At 37.0% G+C, this 21,393-nt stretch overlaps 1 protein-coding gene across 1 annotated transcript in view; it reads left to right on the top strand.

The window, feature by feature from the left end:
• RNF2 (ring finger protein 2) overlaps positions 1-21,393 on the top strand; it is a 54,970-nt gene that overhangs the window by 24,084 nt on the left and 9,493 nt on the right. The window contains exons 2-3 of the mRNA XM_029231094.1: positions 17,889-17,977; positions 20,699-20,859. Of these exons, the coding sequence (XP_029086927.1) occupies positions 17,891-17,977; positions 20,699-20,859 (248 nt within the window). The 5' untranslated portion in view covers positions 17,889-17,890. The remainder of the gene's footprint in view (positions 1-17,888; positions 17,978-20,698; positions 20,860-21,393) is intronic.

Below are 21,393 nucleotides of genomic sequence, written 5' to 3'. Positions count from 1 at the left end.
TTGTAGCAAGTTTTGAGATTAGGAAGTATGAGTCCTCCAACTTGTTCTTTTTCAAGATTATTTTGGCTATTTGGGGTCCATTGAGATTCTATATGAATTTTAGAGTGAATTTATTTTTTCTGCAAAAAATATTGTTGAGTTTTTGTTAGGGATTGTACCAAATCTGTAGATTGCTTTGGGTAGTATTGTCATCTTAACAATATTAAGTCTTCTGATCTATGAACAAGGGATGGGATATCTTACCATTTATTTATGTCTTTAATTTCTTTTAGCAGTGTTTTGTAATTTTCAGTGTACAAATCTTTTTTCTTCTTGGTTAAATTTATTCCTAAGTAGTATTCTTTTTGATGCTTTTGTAAATGGAATTGTTTTATTGATTTCTTTTTCAGACTGTTCATTGTTAGTATATGGAAGGTCAGCTGATTTTTGTGTTTTTGTGTTTTTTTTTTTCCCCCTCTGCAACTGTTGAATTCATTGATCAGTTCAGTTTTGAACATTTTTTTGGTGGAATCTTTAGGGTTTTCTACATGTAAGATCATGGCATCTGTTAACAGATACTTTTACTTCCTTTCTAATTTGGATGCCTTTATTTCTTTTTCTTGTCTAATTGATCTGGCTAGAACTTCCAAAAATACGTTGAGTAGAAGTGGTGAAAATACCATTTCCTATTTTGTTATCTCACTTTCTTAGCATTAACATCTTAAAAAACCCACAAGCTTGTGGCTCTACTCTCCTCTTTTCTTATTTCCTATATCCCATGTATTTTACCTTCTCAGTATTTTTCAGCTCTGTCCCTCCTAAGTCATTCTTATTATTACCAGCCCCATTCTAGGCATTTCTTATTTGGATACTAGCCTTTAACTAGTATTCTTGCCTTCCTCATCTTCCACTGTTGCCAGAGTTGGTCTTTTTGTCCTAAATGCAAATGTGATCTTGTCATTGCACTGTGAATTTCTCCTGACACCTTTGCATGACATATTGGGCCTCCCTGATCTCACCCACAGTTTAATTCTTCAGCCTCACTCTGTGCCACTCCCTTTCTCCCTCTTATCACCAATTTAATGGTGAACTACTTGGAGTTTCACAAACACCATGCTGAGTTGTGCCTTTGCTTTATGTTGGTCCTTCAGGACTGCTTTCCTTTCCTCAGTTGGTTAACTTCCACTTAACTGTCAACTCTCCTCCTCCAAGGAGGAATGTCTTTCTCTAGGTTTCTTTGTGCTCTTGTAGCATTTATCAAACTGTGTTGAAAATATGTTCAGGGCCCACTAGCCAGTAAACTCATGGAGGGTCTCATTTCCATCATGTGCTGTGGTAGCTCTCAAATGTTTCCTAAACTTTTGAACTCAACTGTTTTTCATTATGGGTCGGTCTGTTAGTGTCTCATATGGGTAGGCAGAGGGACAGAAGGAAAACCAGGCTGCTGCTGATATAACTGGTGTTGGCTATTAATAGCCCTTGATAGGTGCTTTCTGAAGTCTTGGGGAGAGACTGAATTGGGCCATTAAAGTATCTGTGGGGGCTTCCCTGGTGGCGCAGTGGTTGAGAGTCCTCCTGCCGAGGCAGGGGACGCGGGTTCGTGCCCCGGTCCGGGAGGATCCCACGTGCCGTGGAGCGGCTGGGCCCGTGAGCCATGACCGCTGAGCCTGCGCGTCCGGAGCCTGTGCTCCGCAACGGGAGAGGCCGCAGCAGTGAGAGGCCCGCGTACCGCAAAAAAAAAAAAAAGAAAGAAACTATCTGTGGGGGTGGGGAAAGTGAAGGAGTAGTGTTTGAGGAGATGAGATAGTGATGAGAAGTATTATAGGAGGGCACAGATCACACTAAATTATCTAGATCTGCATTTTAAATGCTTTAAAAAATGTTAAAACATTTATTTTTCCTGTAACTATAACTTAATTTTATATAGAGACCAGAAAACATTAAGTCTGTTACCAGTAGTACTCAGAAACTTAATTAAGACTGGATAATGAAGATATGGTAAATCACCTTTGAAAGGTTCCTGCTTTGTGTTCCACAGTGTGGAAAGATATAATCCAATTAGGAAGTGATTATATTACCTTTTAAAATAAAGCTATTGGGTTACCAAAAGTAATTTAGCTTTTTATTCCAGATGTTTAGTACAATGACAACTTTTCCAATAAAGAACACTTTCTTTGTGTTTTTAGAAACTTACAGAAATTAGTGTCTGTCTTACAGCTGTAGCTTTAGATTAAACTGCTGTGAGTGGCTTTTATGAGGTGGTGCCTATTGCAGGCAATGTTATGATGGCAGTTGGATTGCTTACTCAGAATTATTGCACCCTGGTTTGCCTAGTCTTGAATAAATTTCTAAATTCTAACACCTGTATCCTGTGAGCAAGCAGTGTTTAAGGAACAAATCGTTTGCTCATTCACATGTTGTATAATGTAATGCAAGAGGAAAAGAAAAATGCTAAAGGTTGGGAGAGTTAATTTGATGTGACCTTTATTTACTTTATGTTCAGAGATGGCAATAACTATGGAAGAAAAAGATAAATTTCTTGTTACAAAAAAAGAGTTTCATAGTTTTTGTTTCATAGTAGAGAAGTAAATCTCAAACAAATGAAGAAAAATGCTTTATAGGAAAATGGGATAATCTAAGTAATTTAAAAGTGATTGTATTTTCTGATACATGGTTCACAATTTAAAAAACAAATTAAGGAAACAAATCACATACAGGATAAAGACAGTAGTATTGGCTGTGAGGAGTTAGTTATATAGTTACTTTTACTTTTGGCAGTTGTGGTAGGCTGAAAAATGGACCCTCCAAAGATATCCACATCTGAATCCCGGGAATCTGTGATGTTACTTTATTTGGGGGGTGGGGGTCTTTGCAGATGTCATTAAGTTAAAGATTTTGATATAAAGAGATTACCCTGGATTATCTGGGTGAGCTCTAAATGTTATTACATTTGTCCTTGTAAGTGAGAGGCAGAGAGAGTTTACATGCAGGAGAGGAGGAGGCAATGTGACCACAGAGGCAAAGATTGGCGTGTTGTGGCCACAAGTCAAGGAATGCCAGCAGTTACTCCAACCTGGAAGATACAAGGAACAGATTCTCCCATAAGATCTCTGGAGGATGCACAGCCCTGCCAGCACCTTGATTTTGGCCCAGTGATATTGATTTAGGATTTTTGGCCTCCAGGACTGAGCGAGAGAATTTTCTGTTGTTTTAAACCACAAAACTTGTGGTAATTTATTTCAACAGTTGCAGGAAACTAATACTTCAATCTTTCTTCAAAGTATGAATGGACATTTCTATAAATAACTTCATATACCTTAACTCTTTGTTAACTCTTTGTTCTTTTGTGGGGGTATATTTGTAGCTCAAGCATGTTAGACTGTAGTTCTATTTCAAATACTCTGAATAGACGAGGTAATTTTTATGATTAAAACAACTGGTAAACATTTTTAGGTGCAGAACTTTGAGGCTTTAGCTCAAAATAAGTTACATTTAAAGCTCTTTTTTGGGGAAGAGTGTTTTTCTTCATTCTGGAATCTCCCTGGTGGCTACTTTCAATAGCTACACTCTGGTGAGAGTACAATTTAGAGTCCTAAAACTTTACAACACAGTGTCAGCCATTTTGCCTGTGTATCTGCTGTTTGATAAGATTTCTTCTTTCACCTGTACTACAGAAAATGTACACTTGAGGCTTTTATTGAGAATGGAGTTATGAGTTTTTTATGACCCAGCATGTGTCAGGGAGTCTTTGAGACTTGACACATTGGTTTATTAGGAGTCTGACCCAAGTGTAAAGACCGTATAGATTCTCTACACTTTAGCCCTGTATCCTTAATGATCAGACAGCAGTGTACCTGGCCTATATTAATCTTCTCAAAGATTATATATGTGTTTGGGGAAAGAGAAGGATAATTCAGGAAACATCCATTTGAATGCCTCTAAATGTTCTTCAAAGCTGTGGTTCAAGATGCCCTTCTTTATGTCACCTAGTGCCCCTTTTATAAAGAATTCGTAAGTTTCTAATGGGATTTGAGCCAGAAATGTCTCTATCTAATACTTCTTTTTTTCCCTTAAGCTTCCAGGAACTACTCTTAGTATTCAGTTACATACAGGTGACTAGCAGTAAACAACTGACAAAGATATCTGCCCTTTCTGGCAACTTCTGTTTGTTATAGAAAAGGCCTTAAATAAGTAGTCTTGGGAACAAATAAGCCTGTTGATTGATTTTTTTTTTTTTTAATCACATGAGGCACATGATCAAGCATTCTTGAGTTCCTTTCTAAAATAATAAAATTGTTATTTTTGAAAGGGGTTTTATGTAAAAATTTTTATTTTTAATAAGTTAGTGGGTGGCTAAGTCATTTTTTCCCCTAGTCTTTTACATATTGGGGGCCTGAGAATAATTCCTATTTATTGAAATAAAGGAAATTATATCTTTTCAGTTTTATGGGTTATCATTTATAAAATGCCAGACATTTTATATGAACATCTCATTCAACTTTACCAATGACACTGAAAAGTTTTGTCATTTTGCAGATTAAAAAAAAAAAAAGCCTTGAGAGACTGAGATGCTTGTGGATCTATAGCCAGTAACAGCCAGCATTAGCATGCAAACTCAGGTTGATCCAGTTCCAAAAACACTCTGCTTTGTAGTTGTCTCATTTGTTGTACTATAACAAGGATATCCCTAAAATATGAAGTTCTCTGACTTTATGCTTGAAGAATTTATGGTTTAGTGGATCTGTTTTTCCTTCTAGGGGAGCCAGAGAATGATCTTTGGAGCAAATGCATGGCCCAGTCAAGGAATTTGAGGGTCTTGGAGGTCTCAAAGAGTTTAATGGAATCTGTATTAGTATTGTCCTTAGTTTTTTCATGTGAAACCTGCTATTTGCCACATCTAATGTCTATGGACTAGACTACGGTTTTTTAATACTCCCCTCAGCCAATTTGAGGATTATAGATGAGAGCTGGGATAAAAATGGCACTTTGGGGATCCTTTACATTACTTTGCTAGGTACTATTAAGAGAATATTTATGTGAGACGATGTTATGATTAGTGTCTAAGTCCCTAGATGAGTCTTCAAAAGACTAATCCATAATGTAATTGAATTAGTATACAAATACAAATTTTCTAATAGTTTAGACATGTAACTTAAGTATTATATGTTTTTAATGGAAAAACTTAAAGTGGAAATTTTAGTTTCTAAGTTGGGGATTAATGACAAAATAATTTGTATATTCATTAAAAAAAATTTGTCACTCTTCCTAAAGCCTGAATTACAGGATATGTTTTACCAATCAAATTCTGTTAGAATGATAAAATTTTGATATCTATATTCGTTCATATTATCCTGAAAGTAGACAAAATTTCTGGGGCCAGGATAGATTTTACAATAGTAACCACATCAGTTCCCTTTTGCCCCAGTTCTTCACCCCTAGAGTGATGCAGTGAGAACGGGATGTTCGTTTAGTAGGTGGTGAATCCCCAAAATTTGATTCTAGGCGCTTGTATACAAGTTGCCCACCTCTCCTGAGAGAGGGAGAGAGACCTTTGCTCCCAAATATAAACAAATTTTCTTTGGTTACGGAAGGGGAAGATCCTAGATTCTTAATCTTTGGACTATTAAATGAATGTTTCTGGGGGGAAAATTAGACAAGTCTCAGAATTTACAACCCCTGGAATGTCTCTGTAGTCTCACAGCTGTCCCACCCTGAAATATAAACACATATCCTAGAGAGGTGAATCTCTTATCTATAAGTTTTCAAAGCTTGTCCTTTGAAGGACAGATTTCTTTGCTCAGAAAGCCCTCACCATGCAGAAACAGAACTATTTTCTCTGCACATAGAAAATAGACCAACTGATAAATCTTCCTTTTTGTTTTATCTTTTCTCATGTTAATTTGAATTGACTTTTTTTTTAGTCATGAAAATATGAAATGTTAAGGTTGCCTAATTTGAGCTCCTTTCTTTATGTAGTCATCACCATTGTTGAGTTGTTCAGCAAATACTTATTAACTATTATACGCTAGGCACATTGCAAGGTACTGGGAATATTGTGGTGAATAAGATAGGTAACTACCCTGCTTTCAAGGAGCTTAGAGGCTATAAAAGTGTAATGGTGAAAAACAAACAAACAAGGGAAGACTTGAGAGAATGACAAAGTTAGAATTTTGTTAGAATGCATGAAGGAGCTAGCTGTGGGAATATAGTGGAAGAAGAGAGCATTCTGTTCCAGGTAGAAGGATGGGCTACTGAAAAGATTCTAAAATTAGAATGCGTTTGCCAAGATTGATAAAGATGGCAAATGTGGCTAAAACATGGAATTTGGATTTGGATTTCCTTTTTAATTGCTTAAAAGAGGTCGATCACATTACATTTTGCTCTACAACTTGCTTTTGTTTTTAACTTAATGTATGAGGTATACATATGTTGAATTCCATGTCAGTGTGTATAGCTACATAGTATTTTGTACTATGGATATATTCTAATTGGCCATATTCCCATTGATAAAACAAATATATATGTACATGATTTTTTGCTATTACAATGCTGTGATGACTCTTCATGTATATATATTTATTGCATACCTGTATGAGAATTTTTGTCAGGTAGATTTCCTAAGAGAACCATTATGAGGTCAAAACTTCGGTGCATTAAAAATTTTGACAGATATAGGCTGCTCTGAGTGGTGATGGTTCAACCAGTACCGTACAGTGAGTCTTATTTTTTGATTTGGCCAAAGAGAAGACAGTTCTTTTGGTGTATTCTTTCATTGGCATCTATTTTTCAGATACTGACTTTTGATTCACAAGTTAATTTTATTAAATTTTTTGAAGGATAAATGAATGGGATTTTTTGTAGTTTAAGGTTACCTTCGTGTGTTAAAATACATGTTGTACTAAAGTTCTAAAAGCTGATGTGTCTACTATTAGACTTATAAAGAATGTGGATAAAATGACATCAGCCAGTAAGTTAATTGTATGTTGATGAAAGGTAATAAAGTGAGAAGTAGGGAATGCATTTCCATAGGGATTTCTGTAACAGTCGTGTATAGCTTGATTCAACCAGTTTCCATTTCAAAGAGTACATTCTTAATGCCAAAAACCGCAGTTATGCCTTAAATGCCAAATTGCTCTGTCCCCAAAACCATGCCACTGTACACTTCCAATGATTTGAGAATTCCTGTTTCTGCACACCCTTTTAACACCCAGTGTTATCAGTCATCTTAATTTTTGTCAGTATTGCAGACAAAAAATAGAGCATATGTAGATAACATTGTCTTGATTTGCAATTTAGTGATTTGTAGTGAAGTTAAGCACAATGTAGTCCTGTTGGCCACTTGTATTCCTCTGTTAATTACCCATTTATCATTTTGCCTATATTGAGTTGTCTTTTAAATTGACCTGGGGGAAGATTTGTTGTGTATTATGGATTTGGGGCTTTGTTTATTATGTATGTTGCAAATATTTTCTCCATGTCAATTGTTTATTTTTAAATGTGCTTATATCTTTTGTTGTTTTTTGTATATAAGTTTAAAACTTTTATGAGGTGAAATGTGAACTATTTTTAAAGCCTTCTGGGTATTGCATCTTGCTTAGGCTGCCTTCCTAATCCCAATCATATGAAGACATTCTACCCTCTTCTAGCTCTTTCATATAGTTTTTAAAAAATGTTTTATCCTTCTAGAATTTTTTTATTTATCTGTGTAGGTACATCTGATTTAATTCAAAAAACTTAAAACTTTTTGTTATCCCTCTGATTTAAAGTATCCTGAATTACATAAATTCACATGCTTTTGAACCCTCTGGTTGTGCATTATTTCATTCATCTTTGTGCATTAATTCATTCCTCTTTTCTTCGGACCATAGTGTTGCTTTTTATTAGGCTTTATTGTTAGATGTAAGGTAAGCCTCACTGGTTATTTTTCTCTTTTAAAATATCCTGAGTGTTCTTGTGCATCTTCTAAGTGAACCTTAGAATCACTTTATCTATTGATATTTTGATTGGGATTGCCTTACATTGGATTTATATGTTTATCCAATTTAGGTCTTCTTTAATGGCCTTCAGTTAAGTTGTAGAGTTTTGTCTGGTCAATATTTTTTGAAATTTACTCCTAAATATTTCATAGTTTTTGTTGCCATTGTGAATGGTTGTAAATGGGAACTATTAAAAAGTACATTTCTAAGTGGTTATTCCTGGTTTATAGGAAACCTGTGGCTTTTTGGCCTGGTTTTCTCTCCTCAAGCCAAACATGTTACTGCCTTTTTTTTTTTTTTTTTTAGGTCTAGTAGTTTTTCATTTGATGCTACTGGACGTTCCAGGTAGCGATATTATCTGCAGCTGATAATTTTGTCATTTCTTCTTCCACTGTGTGTGTGTGTGTGTGTCTCTCTCTTTTTTTTTTTTTTTTTTTTGTGGTGGCATAATTTAGGACTTCCAGCAGAATGTTGTAGGGCAGTCGTGTTTTGCTCCTGACTTTTTAATAGGAATCTTCAAAAGTTTTAACTTTGGGGCTTCTGGCGTATTTTCATCAAGTTAAGGATATTTCCATTTATTTCTAACTTTCTAAGACTTTTAATTAGGAATAGTTGAATTTCTTAAGTGTATAAAGATGAATATAGCATTCCCTAATAATCTAATTTAAAAATCTGTTTTATATCTATGTATGTGCATTTTCTAACGTTTTTTCCCCTTTTGATTATGTCAGAAATTTAGCTATTGGATTAGCTGTATCAGGTTACTAAATTTTGCTTTCATGAACAAGTCCTTTTTTTTTTTTTTTTTTGCGGGCTTCTCACTGTTGTGGCCTCTCCCGTTGCGGAGCACAGGCTCCGGACGTGCAGGCTCAGCGGCCATGGCTCACGGGCCCAGCCGCTCTGCGGCGTGTGGGATCTTCCTGGAATGGGGCACGAACCTGTGTCCCCTTCATCGGCAGGTGGACTCTCAACCACTGCGCCAGCAGGGAAGCCCTCCATTTTTTTTTTTTTAAAGCAGTTGTTTCTGTTTGATTTATGCTTTTATAATGATCATTTTTCCCTTTTACTTAATTAGGTTCATATTCTAATTTCTAATGCTTGGTTCATATTTTTTTCCACTCTCCATGGTTTTATTACTTAAAAATTGAAGGTTATAAGTATTTCTGAAGGACATTTTTCTCATTACACATCCCATACATTTTGATAAGGTTGTATTTTCACTTTATTAATTTATAAAGAACATATAGTGTCAATTTTGCTTTCCTTTTTAACCCATTCCAGTGTGGCTTTTGCCCCTCAGCTTAACCCCATTTGATTCTTGGGAAGATCACCATCATGGCACCTTCTTTAGTTCTGTAAAACCTCTTCTTGTGTATTTTCCCATTTACTTACCTGTCACACTGACCTTTCTGTCTTTCCGACATGTCTGTTCCTTTGAAGTCCTTCCTTGATCCTCTGTTTTTAATGGCTCCTTTTCTTTTCTTGATTATCTAAACCAATGCCCTTTTTTGTATCTCTTATTTAGAACTTAAGAATTTTTACTTTATTGTGTATATACTTGTGTTTACTGCTATCATTCTTAGCACCTTGTACAGTGCATGGGGTGCAATGGATAATCAGTATTTGAATGAGTGAGTAAATGATACGTAATCTTATGAAAGGATTGGGGTAGGGAGAGGGACCTACCCAGATACATAGGCCTTTTGTCAGGGCATATCAATTTTGGTAAAAATACTTCAGGAAAATTGATAATCTGGAAATTAAATTCCTTTCAAAGTATCCAAGACTTACAGCCTTTTGTGTAGCTCAGGAGTACACACGCATACCCCGCTTTGAAGATTCCTAGTTAAATCATAAAAGATCAGCATTAGGAAATTCTTTCCATTTATGTATTATTTAAGGTTCATTTCTTTTTCCTTTCTAAATGTCTTCCCTCATTTATTTAACTTTTATTGAAAAGCAGGCTCATTTCTAGGTGTAGGAGAAAATATTAAGATGTGTCAAATTATTTAAGTCAGTGGGATAGACATGTAAGCAGTTCTAATGCATACAAGTAAGTTCAAAGTACAGAAAATACTGTGTACTTTGCATCCCTTTTTTTCTACTCAAGTAAGTATAACCTTTTCCTCTGGCTTCTTCAGGATCTTTTCATTGTCTTTGAATATCTGTAATTTGAAAATGATATGCTGAGGTGTGGTTTTTTTGACATTTATTCTGCAGGGTATTCTTGGAGCTTCCCGGATTTGTGGTTTGATTATCTGACATTAATTTGGGGAAATTAATTCTCAGTCATTATTGTTTCAAATATTTCTTCTGTTCCTTTCTCTCTTCTCTTCCTAGTATCCCCATTACATGTATGTTACATCTTTTGTAGATATTCCACAGTCCTTGGATATTTTGTTCTGTTTTTCTCAGTCTTTGTTCTTTTTGCTTTTCAGTTTTTGAGGGTTCTACTGGTACATCCTCTGACTCAGAGATACTTTCTTTAGCAGTAGGCAGGCTACTAATAAGACCATCAAAGGCATTCTTTATGGCTGTTACAGAGTTTTTGAGCTCTCATTTCTTTTTAGTTCTTTCTTAGGATTTCCATCTCTCTGCATACATTGGCCATCTGTTCTTCTGTGGTCTTTATCCTTTAGAGCCCTTAGCATATTATTCATAGTTATTTTAAATTTCTGGTCTGATAATTCCAGTGTCCCTGCCATATCTGGTTCTGATGCTTGCTTTGTCTCTCAAATTGTGTTTTTGTCTTTTGGTATGCCTAGTAATTTTTTCTAGAGCCGGACATGATGTACTGGGTAAAAGGAACTGCTGCAAAAAGGCCTTTAGTAATGTGGTGGTGAGGTGTAGGGGGAGGGCAAGGGTTCTGTAGTCCTGTGATTGGTCTCAGAGCCTATGTCTCTGGGCTGTGAACTTCACTAGTGGTTCTTAGTTTTTTTCTAACCCCTTTTAGGTGGTACAGGAAGACTAGAATGGACTGGAGTTGGGTATTTCCCTTCTCCAGGTCACTTAGGTTCTGGTAATATCCCAGCAGGTTCGGTTCTGGTTAACTAATTTCCCCTGAGGGCAGGACTTGTTACGAAGAACTAGAATGCTCTGGCATATTTAGAAATGGTTCCTTTTCCCCTCCCTCTGCTGGAAGCATGAGGGGAGTTTTCTCTGATAATTAGTGTGGGAATCTGGTTGGGCTGCTGGAGGTAAATTTCACAGTATTGTGGGGGCCTCCCTGTGACTGGGTCCTCCTGGAGTTTTTAACTCTCAGACTTGTCCACACTGAGCTTCCTCCAACCATTTTTCAGTTATAGTTCAAGAGTTTCCTATCTGACACTGCTTCCTACTGCGGTTTCAGTGCCTCAGTCTGCTCAGATATGTTGAGATTCCCTGTATTGTCTCTTCAATTTTGGGGCAGTGATTTGCCTTGTGTCCTCCTCTCGCTTATGGATCCCAGAAGAGTAGTTGATTTTTCAGTCTGTTCAGCTTTTTTACTTGTTAGGACTGAATGGTAACTTACATGCAGAACTGGAAATGAAAGTCTAACCTTTTTCTTGTTTAAAAAAGATAAGCTTACTAAATCTTTTTGTGTAGAATGCATAGGAGTTTTCGTCTCTTTTGCCTGCTCTGCTCTTTGCTTTATGGGTAGTCACTTCTTGAGGGTGTTGTATTGAAAAAGCTTTTGAAACCACATTGAGCCTCCACAAAAGGACTTTGTGATCTACCATATGCGAAGATGTGGAAAGCCAGCATGAGTGCCAGGTATTTGTGGTCCTTAAAAGAGCATTCTGAATATCCTATTGCTGTTTCCCCTTTGGTTATTGAAGCCGTGAGCTTTCAAAATTTAGCTGTGACTAGATCTTTCCTCAAGATCTATTTTCTGTTTCTGTCACTGCTACTGAAGTTATCTTGTCCAAACTATAAATGCTAACACTCTCTCCACAAATTTGAGCGCCTACTTTGTGCAAGAAACATTTCTGTTTTGTTGGGGGTATCTTTTATTCAGAAGTATAATTTAGGTGGGTATTGGGCCACAGGTAGACCTAGATCTTCCGTTGTGCTGCAGGGATCTTCAGGCAGTAGTCAACTAGGAAGCACATTCCTGTTGCTGGAAAGAATCCCTAAGATTACTTTGTCTGACACCTAATTTCCCTTCTTTGCTGGCTTCAACTCTACTCTCCATCCTTTCAGATTATAATTATTACCTAGGCCATCCATTCTTGTTCCTTTCCTTTTTCGTTGCTCTGTCTATATACATAGATGACTCCCAAATACCAGTCATCAAAATCACAATTTATTCCCATCCGAAAAACAGAAGCTAAATGTCTTTTACATTCTTGGCTTGGGCAAGAGTGAGCTGCAGACAGAAATGCAGCTTCTCACTAAACCAAAGAAGAGGAAAGGTTATATATGATTTGGGGGAAGGGTAGAATTTAGGTTAAATTTAAATGAAAAAATATATTGACCTAAAGCAAAGAGGAACTAATTCTAGAGAGCTTATCTGTTCAGTAACTGCCAAAAGTAGAAACTTGAGCTTCCTAAATACATGTAGATAATGTGCTTTAGGCCAGAGTAGAATTTACAGCTTCCTCTGTATATGTGGATTGTGTCTTGAGGCAAAAAACGGAATTTTTCATTCTCAGATCATCTTTTGACCCTCCTTGGCTAGGTCACAGTAGAGGTCACTATTGTTCAGATTTACACTGCTGACATGTTCTTAAAAATTGAGATAGCAGATTTGGTGATCAGCAAGACTGTATCCTTTTTTTTGGTCTAGGATTACCTGCTGTATTATCTGATAAGATGGCATCCATGCAGTAGCATTTAAGACTCTAACTACCAGGGAACATATGATTGATTGTAATACAGATTCAAACAGAAAGACTGGAAAATTTTTAAAACTCGTGTAGATCCTAGTTTTCCAAATGATGATACCAGGAAGTTCTGGAACTACAACTAACTTGTGAATTACTTCCTGAATCTTAGTTGCCACAGGAATACAAATATCCAAATCGGATATAATTTGGCTATGTTCAGGAGAACTGGCATCTCTAGAAAGAAGACTTTAAAAAAAAAAAAAAAAATATATATATATATATATATATTTAGGCGAATATTTCATTTGACAGTTCCTATTAATTTGCTGGGGAAGCTTTCTAGAGACAGATGAAAGGAGTGTTCTGTTTATAGTTGACCCCAGGGTAACAGTGTTGAGACATGGGTTAGGATTTAGAATTCTTAGAAATTCCTCCTATCTTAGTAGTTTTAGTTCTCCGATAAATTCATTATGCTATTGTAGGATTTATGGTAGAAATAGTGGTACATGTATCTACAGGGGAGCTGTATTTAAAGGTAGCTCACTTTGAATTCAGTGAATTCTAGAGTCATCTTCAGAGCAGCAGCATCGGTAGATTTGGGGCCATTGTTCTTTACACACACACACACGTGCGTGCACGCACACACATACACCACGCTTTATTTGCTAATATGGAGCAGTGCCTCTTCCAGATATTTTTCTGATTGCTGTATCTGCCAGTATCTTTATGAATAGGTCGTTAAAACTTAGAGGCTGAAGGATCTTTGATTTTTTTTTTTTTTATCTGAAGGATCATATGTTTGTTTTAGTTTGTAGTTTGTCAGTTTTCTAAAGGTCTCCTAACATTTTCTTTCAGCTGTGTTGGAAATCATCCAAATTTGCAATTTTCTGTTACACTTTTTTTTTAAATCCTGTATTTTAGATTTTAGCCTATTAAGAAAAAGAGGGGGCAGGTTCTTTTTACATTGCCTCTTGGGTCTATCCCACAGTACAGGTTGAACGCCTTGAAGCCAGTTTCTTATGTCTCTTATTTATCAGTCCATTCCTTGTTTGCAGCCTAGAATTTTAGTCTAAGTTTTAAAGGAAGGGCACCAGAAAAGGCTTTATTTATCACCCTGGTTTTCTTGCGTTCTCTAGTCCCTGTTGAACGTTTTGCAAGGTTTTTTTTTTTTTTTCTTTTTTCCAGCCACTTTTCAACTATTTTTATCCATCTGAGGGACTACAAGTAAATGGAATCATTAATATAAGCCTGGGATTCCTGGACAGTTTCTTAATAGAATGAAATTCAGTAGCAGCCATTAGCCTGTCTGCCTTTTGGTTTTAGAAAGTCTTTTATTGTGACTGTTAGCCCTAAACTGTACCTTAACTTAGTTTCCATTGGTTTACCTATCATTGTAGCAGTCTTAAGTGGGTATGGGTCATTGGTTGTTTTCTTGGGGGAAGACCTTGAGGAAAGGATATTTCACTTAGGATTCTAGGGGTGGCAGTAGAGGGGAACAGAGGGAATATAGGTAAAGGTGGTGATGCTAAAACATGATAATGTTGGATGCATAAGGAGGGCAGGTTTCAGATAATTTGAATGCTTTTTTTCTTTGGTCTTTGCTAGAGAACTTTAGAGGGATGCTACTTTGAAGTTTGGGTTTAATTTTGAGGCCTCAGCATACCAGTCAAAAAGACTGCCCATTGTGTATTTGGTACTTTTTTCCCTTTCTTTTCTAGAGCTTCTTTTAGTTGTATTATCTTTGACATGTCCAAAATTACCAATAATAGCTAAGGTAATTATAAACATCCTTGGAGAAATTGTGCCGTCTAGCCTGGTAAGCAGAATAACTAGGATTATAATAAGAGTGTATATAGGGGCAGGAGTTCTGTCAGGAGAAGTTTGTATCGTAGATGTAGAGAAACCCACGTCAATACACAAACTACATACAATAAGATCAAGTGATGCTTATAAAATGGTGGCTAGGGGGACTTCCCTGGTGGAACAGTGGTTAAGAATCCGCCTGTCAATGCAGGGGACATGGATTCGAGCCCTTGTCTGGGAAGATCCCACATGCCGTGGAGCAATGAAGCCTGTGCGCCACAGCTACTGAGCCTGCGCTCTAGAGCCCGTGAGCCACAACTACTGAGTCCACGTGCCACAACTACTGAAGCCCGCATGCCTAGAGCCCGTGCTCCGCGACAAGAGAAGCCACCGCTGTGAGAAGCCTGTGCACTGCAATGAACAGCAGCCCCTACTTGTCACAACTAGAGAAAGCCCGCACACAGTAACAAAGACCCAATGCAGCCATAAATGAATGAATGAATGGATGAATGGTGGCTAGCGACCATGATTTAGCCCCTAGAGTACAGAAATGTTAACCTTTAACCCCAGAGTACAGAAATGAAGGAGAAAGTCCTCCTACATTAAACAAAGTGACCTCTCTTTTAGTTAATCTCTTCATGAAGGCTTTTTAGAGAGGCTTATGGCAAAGTTTTTTGCTCCAGAGAGCAGATACTGGTCTGTTGGGTCTCTTGTATCCATCAGTTTGACTAGATAGCAATTAGTAGAGTCTGTGCCATCATTTGATCCTCTGAAGATTGAATGATAGAGAAAAGACAGTATTTCATGAAGGAGAAGTTTTCTGTCACAAAATTCTTTCAATTTGTGACTCCCGCACTCAGGGAGATACTCAAAGAACCACAGGCTGCTAATCATAGGATAACAAACTCAGCTAGATTAGTGACCAGAGCTCTGTGAAAAATTGCTCAGATTTCAGGCTACTGTTGGGACACTGATCAGGAATCATGATGGAGCTGAAAGATAATTGTATTTCAAGCACAGAAGATTCAAGGAATGTTTGCTTGTTTGGGAGTCCACTGGTTCTGATAAGCAAAATGAGTGAGTCTTCAAGGTAGACTCAGTGGACAGCCTCAAAATTATAAACAAAAGCCATGACTCACTCAAATTTGAAAAATTTGAACATATTTCAAATTTTTGCTTGCACAAGGGAGAAACTTCATGTGGAAATGTAGCCGTTTTGAAGAGACAATGTATATTGAATTTTAGAGGGGGCTAGAATTTAGGTTAAATTTCAGTGAAGTGCTTTTACTTATAAAAGCAAAGTAAGTTAATTGCTCATTGGGTGGGTTCTTGAGAGCAGGGTTCTTTTAAAAATTAATTATTTTTGGCTGCGTTGGGTCTTTGTTGCGGTGCGCAGGCTTCTCATTGCGGTGGCTTCTCTTGTTGTGGAACACGGGCTCTACGCGCGTGGGCTTCAGTAGTTGTGGCGCATGGGCTCAGCAGTTGTGGCTCCCGGGCTCTAGAGTGCAGGCTCAGTAGTTGTGGTGCATGGGCTTAGTTGTTCAGCAGCATGTATGATCTTCCCGGACCAGGGCCTGAACCCGTGTCCCCTGCATTGGCAGGCAGATTCTTAACCATTGTGCCAACAGGGAAGTCTAAGAGCAGGTATTTTTAAATGGTAGCTGCTAAAAGTGGGAAATTCAGCATCCTGAATACAAATAGATCATGTCCTTCATTGTTTATGTGCCAGTGTAGAATATATGCCATACTGTGTGCAAGTTGTGTCTTTAGGCAAGTGTGATATTTTTCTTTCTCACTATCTACTGGACGACTCTACCTCCCTCAGTGCTCCATTAAATAACTGGAACTCAGTGTGTGTAGCAGCTCCACTTCTCTTCTAACCCACACCTTCCTTCTGTGTTCTATCTCAGTAAAGTATGGTTGCTTTCCTAAAATCTTATTTGACCCTTCCCTCTTAGACCAGTGTCGTATGTATCATGTAGTGATCTGTCTGATTCTTTCTCTCTGTCTGTGCTTTGCTGCTTTGGTTCAGATAGTTAATATCACTGAGGTTTTTTAACAGCCTCCTTATTGTTCTTTTTACTGCTAGTTGCTTTCTATTCTGTCTTCTACATACTGCTTGAATTTCTTTGAAACTATTTGATCATGTCACTCTCTTGTTTAAAACTTCCAGTGGCTTCCAGACTCATACCTACATACATGTTGCTCGACTTGCCTGGAACCCTGTTTCTTTTGTACTCCCATCCCAGTGTAGTATTTTTTTTAAGGCTGTTTAATCTCCATTTAAGCCTTCCCTGACTCCTTAAATTTCCTGATCCTTCTCTGTAATTCCATATTGTTTTTTCCATATGGTTGCTTAGACTCGATCTTGTCAGTTTGTAGTTTAGCTGTTTACACACATTTCTTTGTTTATAGGCTTTGAATTCTGAGGCAAGGACCTAGAGCAATTCTGCTTGGTCAATAATAGATGTTTACTGGATACTTGAATGATTGGAGCCTCTTCCCTTGCCCTAGAGGAGTTAGTTGTCTAAGACCATCTTCCTTACATGTATACTAGATCTCGTCCCCCTATTCAAAGACAGGCAGAGAAGTTGGCTGTACGTTGTTCATTCATAACAAGAGGAAAGTCACAGTGGTGAGGAGACCTTGAACTTGTGTCACATGGTGAGCAGTAGGAGGAACTAGGGCATTTAGCCAGAAGTAAAGAAAAATCAGGTGGAATATGATAACAGTGTCCAAATATTTGAAAGACTGTTGTGTAGAAAAATTATTCGACTTAGTCAGTTTGCCTCCAGAGGACAGCTGTAAGGTGAATAGGAAGCAGTTTTGGGCTCATCATTAGGAGGAGATAAGCTGACTTATTAGAAAGGGGATTTTTCATGAGTGGAGCTGTGAAAGTAGAGGCAGAATGACCTGTGGCTTAAAGTGCTTTAAAGTAGATTTTGTATCTTTGGCAAAAGTTGGACTAGATGGCCATGCTGAAGAGTCTGAGATTTTCCTGACAGTTCTAAGTTCCATGACTGCCAGTTTCAGAAAGATACTTCTTATTTTGGGTGAAGAGAGTTTCCTATACATCAGTAATAATTAAGCATTCTCTGTGTGCGAGCTGTTAGGCATTCAGAGATCAGTGATAACTTCTTGCTCTCAAGTAGCTTGTATTTATAAATGGAAAGATTCTTGAGCTTTTCTTCTTCGTTCTTGAGGAGCCAGTGTGTAAATTCTGTTGGTTTTACTCTCAGGATTTACAATGTCTAAAAATTAGTTTTGAGATTTACTTCCCTTTCAGATACTAAAATTGGTTTTCTCTCTTCTTTATTCCTAGCAATGTCTCAGGCTGTGCAGACAAACGGAACTCAACCATTAAGCAAAACATGGGAACTCAGTTTATATGAATTACAACGAACACCTCAGGTAATATAGATTAAGATAACTTAGGGGAAATATGAGGCATATAAACTGGGATATAGTTTTAGAAAGTGAAAACTTGAAAGAACATAACAGTAATAATAAATTTATATACAGTTCTAATTTATGTATGTTTGGTTGACACTTCATTTCTTGAACAAATAATTTGAGTGCATATTCTGTACCAGGTCCTAAGCTAGGCAGTAGGTAAAGTGGTGAATAAAACAGATGTGGCACCAGCCCAGGGAGTTTATGGACATCAAACAAGTAAATTACATATATGAGAAGTTATGTAAAGGGAAGGTCCTTAATGCTGTAATAAATAATAACGGGAGAACCAGGGAAGACTATTTTGAGAAGGTGAAGATGGGGAAGACTGGGAGAGGAACAGGTTTGAAGGAGATAAGCATGCTTAAAACTGAAGTCATTTTCAGTTTGAAATGCCTATAAGACAAGTAGAGATGCTACCTAGAGGTCTGGACTAAATATAAAGTTTTAGGACTTGTCAGTACATTTTAAGCATGAGAATGCCAGATCACCTAGAGAGAGATGAGCAGAAGGCCCAGAACTTCATCCAGAGGAGCTTCAAGATTTAGAAATTAAGTAATGGAAAAGGAGCCAGCAAAGGAGACTGAGAAGGAACGGCCAAAGAAAAGTAAGGAAAAATGGAAGATGAAGTGAGGGGATCAAAACATAGGACAAAGTGTTTCAAGGAGGATACAGTTACTGTGTTCAGTACTACTGAGAGGATGAATAAGGTGAAGATTACAAAAGTGAGCACTAGAGTTGGCTGTATAACTTGGTGACCTTGACCAGAGTAGATTCACTTGAGTAGGTTTTGCTGTGTTAAAGGGGAGGGGGAAGTGAAAATGAATAGGTAATGTTTCAGAGAAGTTTGGCTGTGCAGAGAAACAGAGAAATGGAGTGAAAACTTGAGGGCAACATAGAATTGGGAAGTTATTTAAATTTTGTTTTGTTAATAAGATGAGAGATGGAACCAGTGTCACCCCACCCTCCTCTACACACAGCTCTAAGCTCATCATTCACATTTCACTATGCAGCAACCCTATATTAATCTAGGCTGATTTAGTGAAGAGGGAGAGATTGCTGAAGTCTGAGATCAAATAGAAATCCAAAGAGGGATATACTTGAGAAGGTAGGAAGGAATGGACATGTGATAGGAAGAGGTGTACTTTCTCCTTGTAAGAAGAAAGAGGAAGATGCTTTATAAAGATTTGGTAGAGAGAAAACGAGAGTTCTTTAAATGGAATTTGAGGTAAGGTAATTAATCTATTGAACATTTAGGTGGTAGGTCTGCAGATAGAAGAAAAGTTGTAAAATAGTGCAGTGAAAAGAAAAATGAGTTTTTAGTGATATCAGTCTGGTTGTGTGATTCCTCCCTTTTTTTCCCCTGCAGTGCTATGCAGATGCACAGGTATAGGCATGGAAAATATGGATGGATGGTTTATCCAGGGTTCAGATTTTGCTAGGCAAATTCTAAAGAGGAAGAGGGGACCAGACTTGATTACTAGCTAAGTCATCATCATACTCTCTGTGTGATTTATAAGATAGAGGTTATAATTCCTAAATCAAAAGTTTGTGTGTATATTAAACTAAGTAAAATACAGAAAGTGCTTTATATAGAGAGGTTGAAACATAATGGATACTTGATAATGGACAATATCTATAGTTTCGATGGCTTTCCTTGTGGGGTCATCAATCTTTGACCCTATAGAGAAAACACAAGTACGACGGAGAGCCAGTGGAGACAGGAAGTGTAACATGTGGAAGCCCCTTATTCTACCTGCATCTTTCTTTTCAGTGGCCACATACTAGACCTTTTTCCTCAATCCATAGGAGCCTGTATTGGTGCCTTTAGAGCTACATAATCTTTGTTCTCAGTGCCACCTTGTGGGAAGGGCGAGTAGTGGTAGTGGCAAAGAAAGTAGGAGTCACTAATCTGTGCATTTGGGAGGTTTGTCCTGAATTCTACATTGGATCTCCAAATGCATTTTCGCACTGAAAACATTTTTAGACATGACAATTAGAAATACTAATACTTTTTATACTTCGGAGGTGCTATGGTTTAAATCAGTTTGTAGGTTAGCTTGAGAACCTGACCACTTTGTATAAAACTGCTCTGTGGATCAAGACTTTTTAAGGTTCAAAAGGTGATTTTAAAATTAAATCCTGTTAAGCTGTGTATAAATAGGGAATACTTGTATTTGAATTTTAAAATCTTTTAATGGATGGCGTGAAATGTATAGTTTATTATCAAAATGGTGCAGTTTTGCAGATGGAAGAAGTTTTAGGGTTCATTTAGCTTAACTTCCTCATTTTGCAGGTAAGAAGACAATGTTAAAACTAATTATTTAGTGTCACAAAGCTAGTTGTAGAACTAACAGAACCTAAGCCATCTGATTCCATATTCAATGCTTTTTTTATTGCTATACCAGGGTGATTTAACATTAGTTATCTTTTAAATATATAATATGTTATCTTTAGTATTAAAATAAGGGCATTTATATAATGCTTTGGTGCTGGGGCTGAGGGGAGTTGGAGGAGATTATAGCTAAAACAAGACTGGTTGTGAGTTGACAGTGATGGTGACTGGGTGATGGGTATATAGATGTTCATTTTTGTCATTTTCTATATTCTTACGTTTGAACTTGTCCATAATTTTTTTTAATTAGGTAGCATTTAATTTTAAAGTGATGCTTTTTACAGGAGGCAATAACGGATGGCTTGGAAATTGTGGTTTCACCTCGAAGTCTACACAGTGAATTAATGTGCCCAATTTGTTTGGATATGTTGAAGAACACCATGACTACAAAAGAGTGTTTACATCGTTTTTGTGCAGACTGCATTATCACAGCCCTCAGAAGTGGGTATGTTAAAATGAATTATGCTAGGTACTTAAATTATACAAGGACAGTGTTCTAGTGCTGTGTGGGTTTTGAGAAATACATTTTCTATAAGTGTTCATTTGAGAATTGGAAATTTATCTAAAGTCTAGGTTTTAATTATTGGAGAATCTTTGTTTTGAAACAGTTGATTTTATATAGTTTTAGAAGCTTTTTAGGATGAGTTTTTGTTTTGAGGAAATTACAAAGCATGAAACCATGATTTTCTCACTGTCCTGATGAATATTTTAATAAAATAATTCATAACATATAAATTAATATATATTAGTGGATAGTTTTTCCATGTATAGCATGGATATCAGAAACAGGAAATTTAGGAAGGAATAGATTTTTATTTCTAAAATGGTTATATATAATTTATCATGGGGAAGTATTTAGTTTTTTCTCTATTGGCAAGTAGTATGGAGAGTCTCATGTTTCAAAAATCTTGCTTAGTCACTAGTCAGATATTCAAGGAAAGTCAGGTTAATCAGTTTAAATTTCTGCAACTTAGTAAAG

Source organism: Monodon monoceros, unplaced genomic scaffold, assembly GCF_005190385.1.
Source record: "Monodon monoceros isolate NGI ecotype Baffin Bay Population unplaced genomic scaffold, NGI_Narwhal_1 Super_Scaffold_18, whole genome shotgun sequence".
NCBI lineage: Eukaryota > Metazoa > Chordata > Mammalia > Artiodactyla > Monodontidae > Monodon > Monodon monoceros.
The sequence above is the reverse complement of the archived record's forward strand: the minus strand, read 5'-3'. Positions and strand labels throughout refer to the sequence as shown.